Source organism: Equus przewalskii, chromosome 30, assembly GCF_037783145.1.
Source record: "Equus przewalskii isolate Varuska chromosome 30, EquPr2, whole genome shotgun sequence".
Classification (NCBI taxonomy): domain Eukaryota; kingdom Metazoa; phylum Chordata; class Mammalia; order Perissodactyla; family Equidae; genus Equus; species Equus przewalskii.
Window position 1 is genome coordinate 11,945,488 of NC_091860.1, and position 21,637 is coordinate 11,967,124.

The following is a 21,637-nucleotide window of genomic DNA, read 5'->3' on the forward strand; positions in this document are numbered from 1 at the left end:
CAGATTAATATTAAATAGGAACAAAAGTGATCATTCTTTCATTTTTACTGAATTTGATGTGAATCCTACTAGTAATTCATCATTAAGTGTAATAATGGGCTTTTGTTTGGAATAGTTTATTGGAGCCATCCCTTGGTGGAGCAGCTGGATGGAATGAAGTCAGACTAGTTAGTCCGTTGAGATGGGCTGTTAGTAGAAATGTAATGAACCTACAGTCTTGGTGCATGGGGCAAGAAAGTATGGAATATACATCTGTGAGGGAAGGCCAAAATTGCACCAGAAAAGTAGGTCAAAAAAGGTTAACAAAGCCAGAGGGACTTGAGTTTGATGTTAAGTGTGTATAGCCAAACGGGGATCCGGGAACCAGAGAAGATTAATGTAAGAAAAAGCAGGCTGGAATGGATGAAGCAGAAGTGACCAAACTCCTGAGGGTGGCTTCTTAGATGCTCCAACCACAGCGTTTCTTAGATTAATCAGGTCCCTTTACAGAGGCCCACCTGGGATGGATCCTGCCCCTCGTCCCTGCGAGGGGAGGGTCTGGGTGTTTCCTTGCCTTGTCAAGCAGAAGAGTCAAATGTGTACAAGAAGGAAGGAGCAGAAATGGGGTGGGGACACAGTCCTTTGGCACTGATGCGTCAGGAAAGCCAATAACCAGCCTTACACTCCACATGATGAAGGTAGCTCCTGGCAGAGGGGAGAGTCCTGTAACTTTTGTGCAACTGAAGAGTCTGAGTCAGCCTAAGACAAGGCTCTTTGCAGAGGAGCATCAAGGTGAAGTTGAGATGAAGGCTGACAGCCTGGTGGAGGTGATTCTCGGTTCAGACTCGTGAGCATGGAAGATCATGGCATTCCGCTGTAGCATTTGGAAGATGCTCATTTCCTGTGCCGTACTGCATTTACTTGGATGCTTCTTTAGATGATGTTCTCCCAGGTCTCTGAAGGACAATTTTAGAATCTTGGCAGCTCTATTCTATTCTCCATCTTAACTGGATGTTGAAGATTTTTTTTATGGAGGGTCATTTGTGATGGGCCCAGAATTGTGCATACGAATGTTTACAGAACAGATGCTGCTGTGTCCTTGCAGCGCTCTTCATGGAGAAGACATCCCTTTGGGTGACAGGGTAAGGGGAGGAGAATATTTCCCATTGTTCATAAGCATCAGGCACATCCCTACCCCCAGAGTACTTGAAATATAACCATCAGAATTTCATTGCCTTGCATCAAAGCACCGCCCTCTCCTTTATCAACAGAGAGCTGATGAAGGAAGTCACTACCTTCTTAGTGGGTGTTCTTTTTTCTGTGAGAAAAATCTGGGATAGACAAAGGACCCTTAGAGAACTGAGTGTTGGGGAGAGTTCAGAGGAGAAGAGGGGGATGGAGAGGTGTTTAAATTGAGGAAAGGATACAGAGGTGTCGAGAGGGCCCTGGATAAGCTTTGCGTCCACTGTTCTGCAGACCCGGTCTGCTTGGACCTAACGTGAGACTAGAGCTCCCGTTAGTTATTCTTTTGTCTTAGGTGGCATGAGTGATGGGCATTAGTATAGAAACGTGAGTGATGATGCTCAGGGAAACTTTCTCCTTTTCCCTGGCAGATAATTCATGATAATGAGAGCAGTCGTCACTTACTGCATTATTTACTACAGCCCAGGCACTACGCAAAGTGTTTCGTGTGCCTCACCATAATCATTCCATTTCAACAGAAAGACAAAAAAGACTAGAGTGAAATTCAAATGGATTACAGAAAAATGCAAATTGCTATGTCTAAGTTTTTATCTCAACGCTCTCCTTTTCGACGTGACTGTGATCGGCCTTCAGGAGAAAAGATGAATGGAACTAATTCCCCTTCCGCAGATTCTCGCTCAGATTTTTTAAGAAAATGCTGATATTCATATTTCTCCCCTCTGGCTAAGCCCCCAGCTCCTTAAGTGGTTCTCACATGAGGAGAATTCCAGACTCCTCAGCATCCTGTTTTAAGCATCCCTCTTAAAAGATCCTCTTAAAGCATCCTCGTAACACGTGGGATAAGTATGTAACCCAAACCACCACAAGTATCGCCCTGGTGACTGAGAAAACTCAAGCCCTGGGGCACTGGGGCCGCTCTGGGCCTATTGGTTAAGTTCATGTGCTCCACAGGCCGCTGGTTCAGATCCTGGACGGGGACCTATGCACTGCTCATCAGGCCATGCTGTGGTCGTATCCCACATAGAAGAAATAGAATGACTTCAACTAGGATATACAACGATGTACTGGGAAGCTGTGGGGAGGAGAAGAAAAGAAAAAGATTGGCAGCAGATGTCACCTCAGGGCCAATCTTTAAAAAAGAAATAAAACAACCCTGGGGCACAAAGAAAAGTGAGCACTCCTTATTCTGGTGACAGGCTGTGGGGACAGGGAGAGGTAGGCTGAAGCAGATTCTGGCCATGTATGTTTTTATATTTATTTTTCATAAAATTGAAATAGTGCTATTAATAATATTATTTATTTTTAATTAATCTTTTTTTTTAAGGAAGATTGGCCCTGAGCTAACATCCACTGCCAATCCTCCTCTTTTTGCTGAGGAAGATTGGCCCTGAGCTAACACCCAGGCTCATCTTCCTCTATTTTATATGTGAGACACCTGCCGCAGCATGGCTTGATAAGTGGTGCATATATCCACTCCTGGGATTTGAACCAGCGAATCCTGGGCCACCAAAGTGGAGTGCGCAAACTTAACTGCTGTGCCACCAAGCTGGCCCTAATAATATTTATTTTTAAATATTAGGATTCATAGGTACTTTTAAAATAGTAAACTAAGTATACGCTATATTTCAAATACAAATTCTATGAACATATCTAAAACAACAAATGCAAACAAAAATAAACATCAAACTCATAGTTCTAATATAAATTACCAGCAAATTAAATGGCACTCAAAAAGTAATAAACTGGGCCCAGCCCAGTGGTGTAGTGGTTAAGGTTGCATGCTCCACTTCAATGGCCTAGGGTTCACTGGTGCAGACCTACACACTGCTCATCAAGCCATGCTGTGGCAGCATCCCACACACAAAATAGAGGAAGACTGGCACAGATGTTAGCTCAGGGCCAATCTTCCTCACCAAAAACCAAAAAAAAAACAAAGTAATACACCAAATAATAGTAATAATAATAAACTGTGCTACATAAGATGGAAGAAAATGTAATCACGAAAATGTGATCATTTTATCTGACCTTTTAAAAATGTGCAATCTTATGGCAGAGGCTATGCATGTGTGGGGGCAGGGGGTACTTGGGAAATCTCTGTACTTTCTTCTCAATTTTATTGTGAATTTAAAACTGCTCTTAAGAAAGTCTTTAAAAAAAATATGATCTTGAAAAAACTAAACAGGTGTCAATTTATCAGCATCAAGCCACAGGAAATTTTTGTACAAAGCTCTCTTTCTGACTGGCAGTAATTGGCAGGATGGAACACTGCTATGAGTTAACTTCAGATACTTTCTCACGATGTCTTTATCATCAAATAATCACATCTCTTCTTTGACACTTTTGAAGAGATCATTGCAAACGACTCTGTTCGTTTTGCAGGGACCGCCACCTTTTTATGGATAGCAAGTAGCGGTGTTTGTTTCAAGGAAAGCATTTCTGGTTTGTCTTCTTTATTTTCTCAAATATAGATGAAGATTCGGTGCAGAATTATGTGAATCTGTTTCTAGGCTGTCATGTTAAAAATGCGTTTGTTAAAATGATATAATGTTTAAATTGTTTTAAAAAGTCTTTGAAATGGGAAAGTATTTCTACTTACAAGGAAGCTTTGTTTTGTTGGTTGTCATTCTCTTCCATCTCTGGAGGACCGCAGGGGTACAGTATAGAAGAACACTTTCTTTTTTTTTGGTTGTTTTTTTTTTTTTTTGAGGAAAATTAGCCCTGAGCTAATATCTCCTGCCAATACTCCTCTTTTTGCTGAGGAAGACTGGTCCTGAGTTAACATCCATGCCCGTGTTCCTCTATTTTCTATGTGGGATGCCTGCCACAGCATGGCTTGCCAAGCAGTGCCATATCTGCACCCAGGATCCAAACCAGTGAACCCCAGGCTGCCAAAGTGGAACGTGTGCACTTAACCGCTGAGCCACCGGGCCAGCCACTAGAAGAACCCTTTCTAATGAGAGCGCTAATATTCGATTCCATTCCAAATTTCAGTGCAACAAATACCATCTGAGTATCAGATTATTTAATTTCAGATTTTTTAAAAAGTCCTAATAACAGTATTATGCAATAAAATACCAACATTTTGGTATAGGGAGGGGATTAAGTTTTCTGGTCTCTGAATTATGAAACCACGATGGGCTTCTGCCACAGGCAGGGTGCCTCCCCTCAGATTGTGAGAAATTCCCTTCCCTGGAAGACTGTTGATGGCCTGGAGGAGGCTTGATATTGAAAAGAGGGTGAGAAAGAAGACTGACTGGATGAAATGGCAAAAAAACTAGAGTCTATGATAGAAAAGAGTTACGGAATAAGTCACCCCAAACTCACTATGACCCCAACTCTACAAAGCATGTTTCTCCTCAGCTCTGCCCTGTCTCCTGAGTCTCCTGGTCTCTGTTGGTGGCACCACAACCCAGCCAGTATCCCCAGCTGGGAAGCTAGGAGTCTCTCCTTGTGCTGGACACCAGGATCTGCCCCCAAGTGTTCACAGCCTCGTGTAATGGAAGGGACCATGGACTTGCTTCTGCCCAGCAGAATACAGCAAAGATGCTGTGATGATTATGTCATATAAGAGTGTAGAACCTGACTTGCAGAGTCTGTCTCTCCTTTGCTGGGTTGGCACAAGCAAGAAGTCATGTTGGGGAGCCCCAACATTTGGGCAGCCTCTGGAGCTGAGGGCAAGCCTTGGCTGAAAGTCCGCGAGAAACAGAAGCCCTCAGTCCTACGGCTGCAAGGATGTGAATCTTTCTAACAACCTGAGCAGACTTGAAAGCAGATGCTTTCCCAGTCGAGCCTAGGATGAGACCACAGCCCCAAATGACACTTTTCTTGCAGCCTTGTGGTCCCTAAGTGGAGGACCCACCTAGTTCGTGCCTGAACTCCTGACTCACAGAAACTGTGAGATTATACATGTGTGTGTGTTTAAGCCGCAAGTTTGTGGTAAAACTTGACACAGCATAGATACCGAATACATCCTTATTTTTGGTGAGCCATCAAATCCTGCCAGTTTTCTACCTCCTAAATCCACCCTTGTCATGCCACTGAACTAGCTCAGACAGCATGGCTTGCCTGGCCTGTGATTGTTACCTTCTTATCCCATCTGGTCTCCTTAAGTCCGTTGTCTGCCCAGTCAAGTGAGTGGTCTTTCAAAACTCAAATCCGGGTCACATCCTGCCCGTTTGAAACCCGTCAGCCTCTCCTCCATACCTGCAGGATGACGTCTAAGCCCTTAGCGTGGCCCAGAAGGCCCTTACACCTCTCCACTCTTATCTCTTTCCACTTCTTGGCAAAAACTTCACCCTCCAGTGATACTAAGCTACTTACAGTCACCTGCCCGCTTCTGCACACCTCAAGTTATTAGTCACCTCCCTGGAATGGTCACAGAATGTCCCTTCGTGGAATGCTCTTTCTCTCCTGGATAATTGACACACCGAATTGTATCACAATTACCTACTTATGGATTGGTCTCCACACTAGCCTTTTTGTTCCTGTGGACCGGGGACTGAGTTTTATTCATCTTTGTACTCTGCTCCACCCAGAGAGCCTGGCACATGATAGGTATTTGGCAAATTTTATTGAATAAAGGCCTGAATATAACCAAGAAGGGTGCCAAGAGAATTCGACCTGTACCGTGGTACCGGAAACAGATCCTGAGTGCCTAGTGAAAGCTTCCTAGAACAAAGGCAGTGCATGATGTTGGGGCTTTAACTCTTCTTTCACTCCATTGTCGATTCATCCATCCATCCATCCATCGTCTGATTTTGTAGCAGAGAAAAGAGCAGCCCTTTCTCTCAAGTTGTTCATAGTCTAGTGGTGCTGAGAGATAAGAAACTCAGCAATTGCAGTCCATAATAGAGGTTTGCAACTGACCAGTGCCTAATTCATCCTGGGGATTTGGAAGAATAGTTAAGGAAGACTTTCGAGAGGAGGTGATTCCTGAACCAAGCCTTGAAGGATCATGAATATTTGGCAAGTTGAGGGAAGATGGGAGGAAGAGAGGGAAGTGGACCATTTGACAGCACAGAGGCATTAAGGTGCAAGACACAGTCAGAAAGCTGCAAATCATTTGGTGTGGCCAGCAGAGCAGAGGGCTGGAGAACGTGGTGAGAGGGGACACAGGCAAGCGAAGCTAAGGAATTTATATTTTATCTCAAAGACATCAAAGAATCATTGTAGAATTCTAAGTAGTTTTCATGATGGGCTTAGATTTGCAGCCTTGAAAGATAAATATTATTGGAATGCTTATGAGACTCGATAAATAATACGCCTCCTCCCTACCCAGGTTCTGGACTGGCTGAAAAATAAAGCCAGGAGCCAGCAGATGGAGACTATTTGTTTTCTGATAAAGCGGGCTACCCAGGGCTCAGCCCCAGCATTTGGCAGACTCAACTCCCATCGCAGGCAGCCGAGCGCTGGGCAGGTGTCTTCCTGCTGTGCCCGTCGTGTGCTTCTGCAGCCCTCGCCCCAGTGAGAAAGGGACAAGGAAGGGTGTGGTCCAAAGGTGGCCAAGTTTGTCCTTCCAAGGTCATACTCAGATAATTGACTGGAGGATGTCACTCCACGTGGAAGGAAACAACATTCCCTGGATTTTTCTTCTTCTCTTAACACTTTGAACTTATCCATTTAGCCCATGATCAACTAGCTGTGTATCTGAGCCTTAGGGAGAGGAAAGCACAGCTCCCACCTTCATGATGCAGCCCCTTAAAGCCAACCACCCTTCCTCTGGGGGTCCTGAGACCTCTGGTACCCCAGGAGACTCAGCATTAAGTTAGGAAAGTGCATTATTAACAGTTACCTCCAAGGTCACTTTGTGATCCAATACTGACAATTTCCTTGCTAGTCTATTGCTCACCCCAGATGATGTCCACCTCTGTTGTCCGATATTGTCTATCACGAGGTTTTGCCCACGAGATAAAATGACATCAAAAATTATTCTAATATTAAAAAGACAACAATTATGTCCCACATTTTAATGTTAACCGCTTCTCACTTTCACATGCCAAAGGAAAAATTAAAATACAAATATTAATTCTTCTGGCAAGACCAGAGGAACTAAAGTCCAAAATAACATTTTCTTGCCATTGTGAATGAAGAGACTGCAGACGTACTCCTGCCTCCTTCCCCTCACATTCTCTACATCGGAGCCCAGCTCTCGGTGGCACAGCGAGGTGAGGACGTGAGGATGGAGCAAATACGTCAGGGCATTGAGCATCATAAGGGCCAGTTCTCTTAGCTAGAGACGGGCTTATGCTCTGGAAAGGAGATGGGTCGTAATGAACACTGTGGTGTTGAGTTGGAGTTGGAGGTGTTGGTGTGAGCTTATGGTCTTTAGATGTAGATATTGTATTAGTCAAGATTCTTCAGGGAAGCAGAACCAATAGGATGTATGTATAGAGAGAGAGAAAAAAAGAGAGGCTTATTTTAAGGAATTGCCTTGTGTGATCATGGCGGCTGGCAAGTCTGAAATCTGCAAGGTGGGCCGGCAGACTGGAGACCCAGTGAAGCATTGACGTTACAGCTCAAGTCCAAAAACAGTCTGCTAACAGAATTTCCTCTCTCTGTGGGGAACTGTCTTTCTCTGAAAGCCTTCAACTGATTGGACCCACATGTGGAGGATAATCTGCTTTATCCAAAGTCTATTGATTTAAATGTTAATCTCACACAAAAAAACACCTTCGCAGCAACATCTAGACTGGTGTTTGACCAAATCTCTGGATACTAGAAAAGGAAGCCAAGGTTCAAGCCCTCTCTCCCTCTGCAGGCAGCCATGTCTCAGGGAGGCCAGAGCTCGGGGGGGCGGGGAGGGAGGGCGGGCAGGAGCTTTGATGGGTAAGAGTAGGTTGCATGGGATTTGGGAGGTTTTGCTCTTGTTTTGTTTTCTTGGCTTTTGCTTTATTCCTATTTTTCTTTCCTTTATCTGATTTTGTTGTTGTTATCTAAGGGTTAGGAAAAAAAAAAAAAAAAGCCACGGCATTTTCCCAAGAGTTCTTCCAGAAGGTGAGAAACACGAGACAGGAGACTAGATTTCAAGGGGTGGTGAAGACAAATAAAGCTGCTCTCCGCTTATCTCCCCCGGAGTCCAGCCCGCTGGATAAGCACTAGTGAAACATCAGAAACACGCCTGGAGATGAAGAGAGGAATCCAATGTGTTTGGGCCTTACAACTATTTTTTGAAATGTCAAAAATGAAACTTTTTGTTCTTGCAAAGAACTGTGACTCTCCCTGCACGGAAGTCCAGAGAGGCTGGCCTGTCCTCGGGCACCCCCGAAGATGGGCAGCATCTCAGCACCGCTCCCGGTGGGGGTTTCAATGACCTCTGGGGGTGGTTTGTGCCATGTTATAAAGGAGATGACTTGGCTAACCTGTCAGAACCACCTTTGTTTTGCTGTTTTTTAAGAGTAAAATAAAGCCGTCATATTCAGAACATAAAAATTCGTGAGCAAATAAATAAGTAATAAACAGAGTGACCCAAGAAGAGTGTTGATAAGATGTAGAAAGAACGCCAGTGGGCGGAGAGAGGTGCCAGGGCTTCCCAGAGCAGGTGGCATCTGGGTTTGAGTGACAAACAGTAACAACAATAATGTGTCTCGGTCTCTGCAGAGCATTTGAGCTGTAGACATAGATAAGAATAGACGTGAAGCGTAGATCCACATACTCAATACTCTTCTTTAAAATCACCCAACTGAAAAGCTGGTATTGTCATATGGATTATTCTATTTTCACTTTTTAATTCTACCGGATATTCATATGGTGATTTTTTTCACTAGGGCCGTGTAGACTACATCAGTGTTACGTTCCCAGCTTGACTCTTAATGCTACCTCAATATAATATTGTTCTTCTCAGTCTACCGGTATTCATCCTATAATACTAGCACAATTTTAGTCTGGAAATCCAACTCTTTAAAATACAGTATTAAGTATATTAGCAGATCTGGTTAGGTTTTGCTATATTTCCTGTATGTGCCTGTGCCCAAATGTATTAACAATGAACAAACAATAAAAACAAAATAATTCTTCTGCAATTCCCAAAAGAGTCCAAAATGCACAATATGTTTTTCCATGTCAGTGTTGAAAATGAGATTTTTTTATATGCTGGAAGTAAGAAATGGCATCCATTTTTAATCATTCCTGACCTGTCTTGGCTTTGAGATCCAGTTCTTCAGAGTAATGACTGCATGTGGGGAAGCACCTGAATGCTTTCAACAGGCTGCCAAGAAATGGTACTTGTTTCTTTCCACATCTCCATCCCCAACCATTGAGGGAATTCATTGCACCATTGAAATTTTACTTCCTTTTTTTACATATTCCAAGTTTTGCTCTCTTTCTTTTTAGAGGAAGATTGAAGTAAGACATTCACAGTCGTGATGCGAAGGGACTTACCATTAAGGTTTACTATTATTATTTGCGTGGCTGATGCAGTTCAAGTAACACAGCACGCTTTGTGTTACGGAATATTTCTGTGCTGTATTCCAGGAGACTCTAGCATATGGTTCAATACAAGTATAGTTATTCGCTAAAAATTGTGTGCAAGTTACAAAAATGAAATAACTTACAAGACAGTAGCTTAAATAAAACGTGGAATGGTTTCTGGCGGTACCAGTTTAGCATCTGATTTTTCATGCTGCTTTTTCCCCCCAGAAATATTTTGAGGTGGAGGAAGAGCAGACTTCTATGCAAGACACGATGGCTGTCAAGATGAATATTTTGTTAAGAAAACTAAAGGAGAGAGATGAAATTATTAGGGAATTACGAGAGGAGCTGGAGCTGTATGAAGAATTTGGATTCCAAAGATGTGTAAGCTTCAAAGCAAAGAGTAATTCATTTTAATATATGTAAATAAATATATAATTATCTAAAAGCTTGGGTTAAGAATAAGGAAATATGATTGATGTATCTTGGCCATCTCTCCACAGCATAAGCCAGTCTAACCCTTTGTTGCTCAATGGTATATTCTGGAAAACCCATGAAAAGTTATAAATAGGAGCAGAGTAATTATTCTCAATTTTTCTTTGTAATGACAATGAAATAACCTATCTCCCACTGCAAACAATTTCCCAGTCTGGAAGAGCACGTAAATAGAGTTCTGTTTTAATTCTGAAGACTCCTACCCTTTCTTGGGATCCAGATAGTCTGAAAGACGCTAAGCAATCTCCCCAAGTCAGAGGCTTCCAAGAAGCCAACTTGGAATAGGATGACCTTTGGAAATGTTAAGAAGGAAAATTCTCTGAGGGTTTCCCCCACTTCTCCCTGTTGCCATGGGAGCCAGGAGCTGCCTGAACGCTCAAAGCACTGATGGGAACAAAACTGGAAAGAGAGAGAAAGCAGAAGGGAAAGTTGACCCTGCTCTGAAGGATTCTGTGGACCCTGAGGGTGGGTCCATTTTGAAGTCAGCTCTGAGCCACCGGCTGTCCCTGACTCGACCACAGTCCGGAGTCATAGAGGGATTTTGATTATTAGGTTCTAAGAGCAAGAAGCTGAGTAGGAGAGGCTAGCAGAGAGGCCAGAGGAATAACAATCTATTGGCTAGCCACCAGCAGGTACCAGGTGCCTCCTCAATGGTACCTCTTCTCAGCTCAGCTCAGGTTATAGATGAGGAAGCAGAGACAGGGTGGGTAAGTCACTTCCCCCAGCCACACGGCTAGTCAATGATAAAGATGACATGAAAACAGTGGAGGTCAGCTGAATCCAAAGCCCGCAGAAGTAGGTGGAACTTTATGCTCCACAGTAAGATAGATTCATAAATTAATATAAATTTATAGTAAATTATAATTAATAGATAAATTAATAAACTAAAGGCTGTAATTTATATATACATAAAATATATAGATTATATTATTCTAATAGATTAAATTACTCTAATATATATTATTATAATTAATGTATAATGTATGTTAATGCATGTGTATATATACACGTAAATATTGACACATACATGTATACGTACAGAAAACATCTGAGAAGTTATACATCAAACTATTAACAGTGGGAAGAAACACCTGTGGGTCGCCAGCCCCTTTAAGTGCAATCTTTGGTTTATCTAAATCCCACACTAGTATTCTTATTTAAAACTCCAAAGTCAGAAGAAACAAGGAATTGAACGTGCCCCATTCTAAAGGATTTTGTTTACCAACTCGTGGAGTATTTGCTTTTTAATCTATTAGAGTTCTTTATGTTCTAAAAAGAACCCTGAGCATCTTCTGCGTAACATGGCATTGTGTTATGAGCACAGATCTAATAAAGGTGAATAATTCTTTGTACACGTCTGATTGCCTTAGAGAGGAGGAACAGCCAATTTTTGCACTTAGTTTTCCTTAACCTATTCCTGGGTCTACAGTTCCACTTATTTTTTTGAGAAAATAATGAAATAGAAAAGGCAAAAGTCTGTCACAGTTTTGGCTTTTAATCCTGCCTTGGCTGAAGACACCCCGCATAGATGGGCAGGGCAATTTTGATGCGTTGATTCCCCATTTATGAAATGGAAAGCGCTACCTGCCTGGCTGAGAGAGAGCTATGAGAAGGATACCAGTTGTATCGAATGTGAATTGCTTTGAGTTCTTTGGAGAAAGATAAGCATATAAATTCTAATTATCATGATGAGGAAACGCACAAGAGCTTATGACCATCTGGTTCACACTCCATGGAATGCACTGAACGGCCCTCGGACTGTTGAGAACGTCCCGATTCGGTAAGTGAGCTCCTTACTCCAAGGAGTAGTGGTCTTTCTGGTGATGTCTTTCTAGAGACGGTCTTTCTAGTGATGAAGTCTTTCTAGTGATGTTGACGCCTCTAAGTGTTCCAACCCGTTAACTGGTCCGTGTGGACGTCCTGGGAAAAGAACAAGGATGGGCGATGGCTTTGTGAGTATGAGGGGAAGTGGGAGGCTCCACTTGGTCTTGCACAAGCAGGGTGCTTTCCGGCTCAGGGTGGCATTCTGAATACCCTGGGTACCTCACTATCATTTGTCCCCCGGAGATCACATCAAAATGTCTGTAAACCCCCTAAGATTTGAGGAAGGTGAGATACTCCTTATTAACTGGATGTAGACGTTTCTCCCAGCTCCTTAGGACCCCAACAAAACCTATGGCCCTGGTCTCAGGCCCTGATGGAGAGCAGTCCTAGTGTACGTTTTGGGAATAGGGACATGAATGTCACAACAGCAGATCATGGGTTACATAAAATTAAACCTGTGGAAATACCTTTTTTCAATCCTCTGAGGACAAGCTTTCCTAAAACCCCATGCCGCTTAAGTTCTAGAGGATTCGCCTTCTTATTTGAAATTTCATCTTATACAACTGCTCCCTCTAGTGGTGTAAAATAGCTTGAGGCACCAAGCATCGGAAATGAGACTTGGAAAACAGAATTTGGAGAAACTTTCAAAGCAGCAGTGGAAATAACTTGAAAACCCTTGAAATAAACAATAGGGAAGCACTCTAGTTTCTTCTTGCTGACAGTCAAATTACATAAATAGCTTTATAGTTAATAAGTAGTCATAATGTCTCTCTAGGACTGTTTTGAGAGAAATCTGACAAGAGTGTGAGAGGAAAGGGAAAACTTAATAAAGAGCTAGTTTAAACTATATTTATGACAAAACGGAAGTTAGAAAAGGAAGTTTTTCAAGTTACAGAAGCCTCATCTCTCCAGGTCAGAGCATCCTTGATGTTGAATTTTCCTGAGAGCAATTTCACTTAAGGGCTGAGCTTCTTTCAGGTTAATTTCTGTAGGAAACCATTTGACTTCACTGCATACCACTGTAGTTTTCAGGTTGTCATGCCATAGGTTGATAAATCCGCTTGAGAATTGCTAAAGGAAGTTAGCTCGTCAGGGTGTGTGCCCTCACATGCGCGTACGTGTTTAAATTGCAATCAGAGTTGTCATTTTGACAGATTTTTCCTTTTTCTTCTTTACCCCAAAATGAGCAAGCTGCGCAGCCATCAACCATGCACACCTCCCCCCCCCACATCGGTGAACATAACTGCTTGTTGCTGACAGCTCTGAAACAGAGCTGTCATTCAAGAGTGGCAGCTCTTCAGGGCTGCGCTGCCCCAGTGTGCCGCTTTCCTGGTTGTCACACATTGGGAAAGCACCTGCTCTCCTCCGTGACTGTCATGCATCATGGGCATGCGTCAGAACCCTACTTCACCCCCAGCATCAAACTGAGATGTCCGAGTCCTATCCAGGGAGCCTATGGGATTGAGACACCAATATGGCAGAAGGAAGATGGCTAAGAAGCCACACGCAGTGCTCCAAACCATATTTCTCAGACTTCATTGTGCATATGAGTCACCGGCAGCTCTTGTTAAGATACAGATTCCACAGTAGGTCTGGGCTGGGGCCTGAGATTCTGTATTTCCAGTAAGCTCCCAGGTGATGCTGAGGCTTCTGGTCCGTGGACCACGCTTGAGTGGCAAGGCTCTAGAGTACCTGAGTTTTCAGAAAGGATTCTTTCAAGATCAGTTTGGAATTCTGAAACCTGGGAGCAATGATTCTGCACATCTTGTGAATGTTCAGAAGAGAAATAGCACGTGAGACACCACCTGAAGTTCTAGTTTTCACAACATAACAGAAAACTTTAAATCGGCAAGTTCTTTTTAAATTTAAACTTCCAGGATGATCACGGATCACACACACTCTCTCTTCCACTGTAATGTGGCTTTAAATAGCTACATCTAGTTAACTGCCTTTTAATGATCTCCATCCTTCTTAACCTTGGTTTATCAATGCAGTTTATTTTAAAGAAGTCTCGTGATTTAAGTAAGCCAAAACTAGTGGTGTAGGCAGATGGTAGAAGGAACACCACCACAAAACCTGCCGCTCAGAGTGTAACAGATGACCGTAGCAGCCCAGAACTATCTCTTTGTTCATTTTGCTAATGAGTGTCCTCATTGCTGTGGGAGTCTGAATAGTTAATTACTTGCAGTTCCTGAAGCTGACAGATGGTGGGGACAGAGCTAAAGGTTAACCTCACCAGAGCAGGGGCTGGAGATGGCTAAGTGGAGGAAAAATCCCCGAGATGAGTGAGCTTTCCTTGTTTCCTGCTTTTATACGAGATTTTTAGAAAACACATTTAGGTATTAGCTGCTCCCACTTATAAATTTTACATGTCACCTGACTAATTCAAATAGTTCTTGTTTAGTTTATGATCATGGGTGCTCATGTAATCTGTCGTGGGTGTTCATATTCTGCCACTGTTAAAAATGCTTGCTTAAGCCTACAAAAGCAAATATTATTTGTTTGTTTGCTTGTTTATTTTTTAAAAGCCTTTTTAGTTTATAAATACATTCTGTGATGGTCTTAAATTGAACCATGTGGAACAAGCGATTAATGACCAGAATTCTTCCCTTAGTAAGAAAATTGTTGTTTATTAACTGCTAGATTTGTTCATTCTCATTAATTAAGAAGGAAATGGGCTCAGATAATTTAAATGGAATGGTGATTCAAAATCGTGAAGATTTATATTGGGTTTAGTGCAAAATTTAACATTATTTTAAAAATTAACTCTGATGTAACTACGTTAGTAAGCCACTCGTGTTTTAAGGGTTTGTTAATGTACTATGAAACATTGTAGCCACTTTTTTTCTGTTGAGACATTATGATCACAAAGGAAAACATTTTAACAATTTATTTCCAGATATCTCTGAAGTTAAACAAAAGTATAATTTCAACAGGAAACCGGTATATTGGGAAGAGTGATCCTGTTTTTTGAGGGGAGATTTTATTCTTGTGCATTTGCAGTCATGGAATTACTACAGAAAGAATAGGTTATAATTCATCTGAAGATTACAGTTCAAAAGTGTTTCTATTGTCTATATTAATTTTGAGGGGAGGCATATAGAACCTCCTGTCTCTTTTAGCATAATAATATAATGACTTTAAAGCACACTCTTTCATATTTTGAGACTGCATAATCAGTTTAATATTTTAGCATCACGAAGTATAAAGTTCTACACCCGTTTTTCCCCAATCCATTACATCTTAATTTTTTTTAAAACTTGTGGCAGCAAAATCTAGACAGCCATAAGCAAGTATATTCAGATGTTTTCAATAGCTTTGAAACAGACAAGAAGAAGAAGAAGAAAAGAAGAGGAGCTGTCGCAATAAGCTTCCAGCGCGTAAGAAAAAGCCTCTCCCATAATGGACATGGCAAGATTTAAACAAAAGACGCACATAATAAAAATGTAAATGAGTTTGCTTTACTAAAACTATAACTTTAAAGTCTTTTGTTGTAAGTTATCCTGAAACCTTCTTACAAGGTAATCACTGTTTGCATAGAGATGTAAGCCGAGGTCCTCAATAGCATTAATCGCCTGCACAGTCCCAGTGTGACAGGCATGCAAAGCCATGTTAATGTCCAGAATATGAATTGCCTCTGGGTGGCTCCTCCACCCAGCAGAAAACCAACTGTGTGGATATCCGTGTGCCTGATGGACTCCATGCGGCTCCCAGCCTGAAAACGTCACCACTTTGACATGTGATGTCTCCTCATGACACTGGCAGCGCTGACACTGGGAAATGCCACAAAGGCAACAAGCCCCCCTCCTTCGCCATGCACTTCGCCACCCCCTGGCGCTGCCCATCCACGTCTCCCCAGCCTGCCTAGTTACGGGCGGACAGCACTTCAGACACACACAGAGGGAAGTGTGGGTGGAAGGGCCCCAGCTGCCTCCCCGGACACAGCCTCCATAATGAATTGACCTGAATGATGAGGGCACACAAACAGTATGCTATGCATTATTCCTGTCAATAAAATGTCCCCATGTGCTGTGGTCTTTGTACAGAATGTACTGCAGCCTTTCTTCTAGCAAGCTCTATTTAGTGTCCTTCCTTTTTACTATTCATATTATAAGTGTGGAATAGAATTCAGAAAATTATATGATGGCTCTTCTGTATCTGTATTGTCTTGTGTTGCATATTTAAATCCTTGGCTCCTTGCTTAGAAATATGAAATTCCCCGTCTTTCAGGAATCTCTTATCAGAGACAGCAGCGGGGCAAAAACACCTCTAGAAAAGGAAGCTGTGGATTACAAAGCAGAAAATGAGAGACTGCTTCAACTTGTTTCAGAACTCGAAGAAGAGCTGCAACTCAATCAAAAAGAAAATTCAATGTTAGGTAACATTTTAAAGTCGCTTTTGAGAAAAATCTATACATTGGGCACTTCATAAAATTCACAGCCATGTTTGTGTTTTTCCAAACATACATTTGTTTGGTAATTTACATTTAAAAGGTCAGTTTGATAGCTATCCTTTGGTTTTCATTTAAGTACTCTCCTTGCTTGGGACAGAGAACCTCTTTGGGCTGTGATCCGGAGCCACAATATTTTAACTCAGGGTGTTTTTTAAGCGAAGCATTGGCCTTTGAAAAACTGTGCTAATCAGTGCTCTATTTCACTTAGAAATCTCATAAACAGAAACTTTTGTTGATTTCTGTTTCATACGCTTAATTGTTTATCTAAAATTCATAACATTTAAATACTTAACGCATACATGTTGGAGTATGCTTTGTGGAGAAACAGAATTAGCCCTTCAGGAAAATATACTACTACTTACTACTTAAGTATTTTTAATTTTTGGTACAAATTTTCAGTACAAATTCTCACGTGTGTACTTTATCCCCTCTTTTTTCCATACCATAAACATTAGTAAAAGTTGGATTTCAGTCACCCAAGCTAGATTGCTTTGAAGTACTTTTTCACTTACTGTTATCTTTGTATTTATGTTAATTATATTCTGTTGCTCTCCATCTGCAGTATGAAAAGCGGTGAATAAAGCAATAGAAAGTTTTCAGCGAAACTTTGGTAAAATCAGATCTATTACAACACCCCTTGAAGATAAAATTATACCGTGCCAGTGTAGTTTCAGTGCTCTTCCGCTGTGGTATTATAGTACGTTTTCAGGTTTTAATAGTTCTTACTGAGTCCCAAAGTGCCACCTGCTAAAGCCCTTCGTATTGGCTGTGACTAACTGCAAAAGTGTCCATTGCTAGTATCGATGGAAAGGTCTCAGCCCTCAGCCACACTTAGATCTTGAACTTAGTTCATCCCTATCTGACCAGCCGTCTGAACAGCAGGAAGAAGGCTGTGAATGTCAAGGGCAGTTGTGAAGGTCACGGTCCGGCTAGGACTCGCGTCCACCGTGCCTGCCAGTGGTGTGCAGCCTGCCCTGAAGCAGGCGTTTTGAATACAGGGGCATAAGCTTGTAATTTCATGGTTGGTCTCTCTCTCCTTTTGTTTACAGAAGATGAAATTATAAGTCTGAAAGAGATCGCAGAAAAGGATCATAAAACTATTCAAAGGGTACTGTAACTTTTTTACATTGATGAATGACTCTTTTAAATTGAAATATCAGCACAATTGGTGACATAGCATCACGCTTGTCCTGTGATGCAGAGAAAAGCCGATTTTTATATTTAATCTCTCCTGTTATTTGGGTAGAGGCTCTAGTAATGAATGAGGATCCCATCTTGAAAATGACTTAGTCTACAGATACCTCGTTTATTTGGAATAAGTGAGTGTCTGCCTTGCTGATCATACGGAATGAAAAAGTTATATGACCCAGGGAGTCTGAAGATGTGCTTGTGGAAAAGTGCTATTATTAAGAGTGAGCAGTCATATTTTCAGATCAGATGTTGGTTTGTGCTCATTTTTGAGTATATGAATGAACTGGGCTTATGTTGTTCAGGAAACCTGCATTTAGAACAGGGGACCCTTTTTTATCACGAAGATCAAGATTTCCTAGCGCGTCCAATGCAGCCGGACCACAGCAGTTCCGCCCTCCACGCACAGGCCAGGCGCTCCTGCTTTGGTGCTTGCTTAGCTCTCTGGACCTCTCTGTTGTAGGTCTCAAAACACTTTTCTGTAATGGTCAGCCCTCCCTGCCGTATTGTCAGCCCCACGAGGGCAGAGACCGTGGTCTCTCCGTCTCTGGCACCTTCTCAGAGCTGAGCACAATCCCTGGTACGCTTAAAAATACTCTTTGATTCATAGAACAAGAATGTATTTAGAGTTCATAAAATTTACACATGAAACAGTGGATTTCAATCCCTGAATTATTCCAATTAAACGTAAATGCTTTGCACTCACTGAATTGAGATTCCATTTCTAGATGAATATTAGTTAAAATGAGGTAAAATTAAAAATTCACTTCCTCCATCACACCAGCCACATTCCCAGAGCTCAGTCGCCACGTGTGCCTAAGCTTGGGTTCAGATAGCAATCCAATTTTGCAGTTCCGGATAGTCTTAGGTTTTAAATAAAACAGCTTCCATGAACAATTTTTTAAAGAAATGGTTACCCTCCTGGGTCAGGGTTGGGAGACGTTTTCCGTGATAAGTGACTCCATCCCAGGTCTTCACAGTGATCTCATTTTCTTGCGCTTTGCTCTGTTGGCAATGGCGAGGGTGCAAATCCCGTTCGGAGAGAGATGACAACAGAGTCTGTGACCAGACAGGTGTAACCTTCTTGGCATCAATCTCTAAGGTTAAAAATGCAATCTCAGCCTTCTCGTATCACCTGATACCTTACAAGGGAGCCATCACAGTTTGTTCAAATGTGTCTAAAGCTGTTCGGTCTGGACGGCACTGATAGAGAGGACTTGTGTAAGCTCACTATTCTCTGTGAGGAGGACAAGAAACCTCCCCATGAAGCCACGAGTTAGAGAGAAAGATGCCCTGTGAGTGAGTTTAAATATTTCAATTAAATGCTGCCTCAGCTTTCCAGATCCGCCCTGCCCAGTGGCAGCCACAGCCACCTGTGCCTACTGGACACAAATTGTGTTTAGTGCAACTAAGGAACTGAATTTGTAATTGTATTTAATTCTTTTAAATTTAAAAACTGATATTTGTTTCAGTTATTGGAAAATCTTTATGTATATTTTGAATAACCTGGGTATGGGAGTCTATTTTTCATCTGTGAGTTTTATGACTTCTAAATACAGACCAAGTATTTCCAGTGAAAATTTAGCCCCCTAATTGAGATGTGCTGTGAGTAAAAAATACATGTTGCATTTCAAAGACTTAGTATAAGAAATGTGAGCCATCTCACTAATGATCTTTTTAAAAATTTTTTTGGTGAGGAAGATTGGCCCTGAGCTAACATTTGTGCCAATCTTCCTCTACTTTGTATATGGGTCACCACCACAGCGTGGCTTGATGAGTGGTGTGTAGGTCCACACCCGGGATCTGAACTTGTACACACCCATCCACCGAAGCGGAGCATGCTAAACTTAACCACTCTGCCATCAGGCCAGCCCCCTCACTAATGATTTTTAATATTGATTATTACATATTGAAATGATAATATTTTGGATACTCTTGGAATAAGTAAAATGTATTATTAAAATTAATTTCATCTGTTTCTTTCACCTTTTTAACAGATTACTATAAAATTCAAAATTATATATGACTCAGATTACATTTTTATTTGACAGTTCTGTTCTAGAGATATATAGCAGACCCCTGGTTAGAACAGCTTTTATCCTGTCTCTTTTCTTTTCTTTTTTTCTTTATATGCACAGGAACTCCACACAGACGTAATATATAGGTACAGTTTGGTATTGAGCAGAACGAATCTAGAACGTTGAGTCCTGTTCCATTTCTGCCACTATGGCCCCTGGGCCGGTCCCTTACCCTCCTCTCTCCTGGGTCTCACAGGCTCCCTGTGTGGCTAGAATATGATAATGTACACGAAAGTACCTTGTCAATTGGAAGGCAGATGAGGAGTTGTTGAACAAATGGGAGCTGATATTTACTGACTTGTTTCCAATATCCTTCACTACATCAGTTAACTCAGCAATGTTTATTAGGTGCCTTTTAGTGCCAGGCACTCCACTACTGCTGAGATACAAAAATCACACACACACACACTCACACACACACACACACACACACAAATGGCTCTGCTGTGGAGGAGATCAAGTCTAGAGGGAGAGACAAAATGGGACGGAATGCAATAGAAGTAGGCACATAGAGAAGAGATGCCTGGCTTTACCTGGAAGGTTCTAGAAATGCTCCACAAACAGTTCCACACCTATCTCACTCTCCTTCACTCCAGCTGATTTTACCAGGCCGGGAAGAGGGTGGAAGAGCCGTGTACGCAATGTGAGTGCTGGAAGTGTGAGGTATGTCTGTGGAACTGTTTGTGATGTGGTGTGGCGAGAGTATGAGGTGGGAATGTGTGAGACGCTGTGGTGAGAATTTATGTTGGGTCAGGAAAAGGGGAGTCTGGGGGTAGGAAAGGGGCAAGCAGGAAACGGAAAGATGGAAGGGAGCGGCTCAGAAGCCTCTGGATAAGTCACATGCTCCCTTTTTTAAGCTGTAGATACAATGAAAAACAAGTTGGAAGTGGGACTGAATTTGGGGAGGCTGACCTCTTGCCATCTATCTGAGCTGAGCACTGTGAATTATGGGATTCAGTAGGTTTTATGTTTACATTCCAACCATCTAGTAACAGCTGAATCTGTATTCCAGCTGTGACCGTAATATGAATTTCCTTCGGGGAAGGAGGCAGACCAGCCATCGGAGATGACAGCCCAGCGTGTGACTGGCATCAGGATGCAGGGAGGCACAGCTTGCTGTGGGGGCCCGTGGGAGCATGCCCAGCCCGGATAGTCAGGGATCAGGGAAGGGGGGAGGAAGGACACTGAGCTGACTCTGGAAGAGATGGTAGAGTTGGCCAGGACAGGATGAGCGGGAGGTGGGAAGGGTCAGAAACACGTGGAAGGGAGGTGCATGTGATAAGCTATAGCTGAAGGGTAGGTGAGATCATGGGGCGGTGAGAGGCAGGACACAAGGACAGAGAATTATCATTCATGCTGAGGGGCTTAAATTATCTTCTGAATGCATTGGGTGTCTTGAGCATTGGGGCAGAATTGGATTTGTGTTCCAGAAAGAAAACAAATAGGAGGGAGGAAAATCTGGAGCTAAGAGAGACCAGTAAAGAGGTTACTTGGATGATCAGGGAAACTATGAAGTCCTAAAAGAGATCAAGGACAGTGACACTGGGGATGGAGGGGAAGGATGAATTCAAGAGATGATCAGGAAGCAAAAGCTATGGTCAATGATAAGGCTGAAGATGGGAGAGAGAAAGAAAGAGAGAACTTTAGGGCTGGAGAACATTCAGTAGCATTCAGAAGAAAATGAGACCAGCCAGAGAGCAGAGGGAGAAGCAGGAGAGTGGGCAGCACAGAAGCCAAGCAAGAGAGGGTCTCAGAAAGGAGGGAATCGTTCCCAGTGTGTCAAATGCAGCCCAGAGGTCAGGCATGCTAAAGGCGAAAAAGGGAAGATTGGATGATTAGCTTTGGCAACAAAATGACTCTGCTATTATTAAAGAGAGTCATTTTGCTGGAACATGGACACAGTTGAGAAGAGAGGTGGCTGCAGAAGTGGAGACAGTGAGCATGGGCAACTCTCTAGAAGTTTGGCTGCGTATGGCCAAGGAGAGGTAGGGGACGAGTTGAGGGGGACAAG

The 21,637-nt window shown here is 42.4% G+C and overlaps 1 protein-coding gene across 10 annotated transcripts in view; it reads left to right on the forward strand.

Annotated features, from left to right (window-relative positions):
• Positions 1 to 21,637, forward strand: part of C30H10orf67 (chromosome 30 C10orf67 homolog) — a 145,208-nt gene that overhangs the window by 43,502 nt on the left and 80,069 nt on the right. For all 10 annotated transcript variants that reach the window (XM_070600794.1, XM_070600798.1, XM_070600795.1 and 7 more), the window contains 3 exons: positions 9,817 to 9,972; positions 16,138 to 16,285; positions 17,410 to 17,468. In XM_070600794.1, the coding sequence (XP_070456895.1) occupies positions 9,817 to 9,972; positions 16,138 to 16,285; positions 17,410 to 17,468 (363 nt within the window). The remainder of the gene's footprint in view (positions 1 to 9,816; positions 9,973 to 16,137; positions 16,286 to 17,409; positions 17,469 to 21,637) is intronic.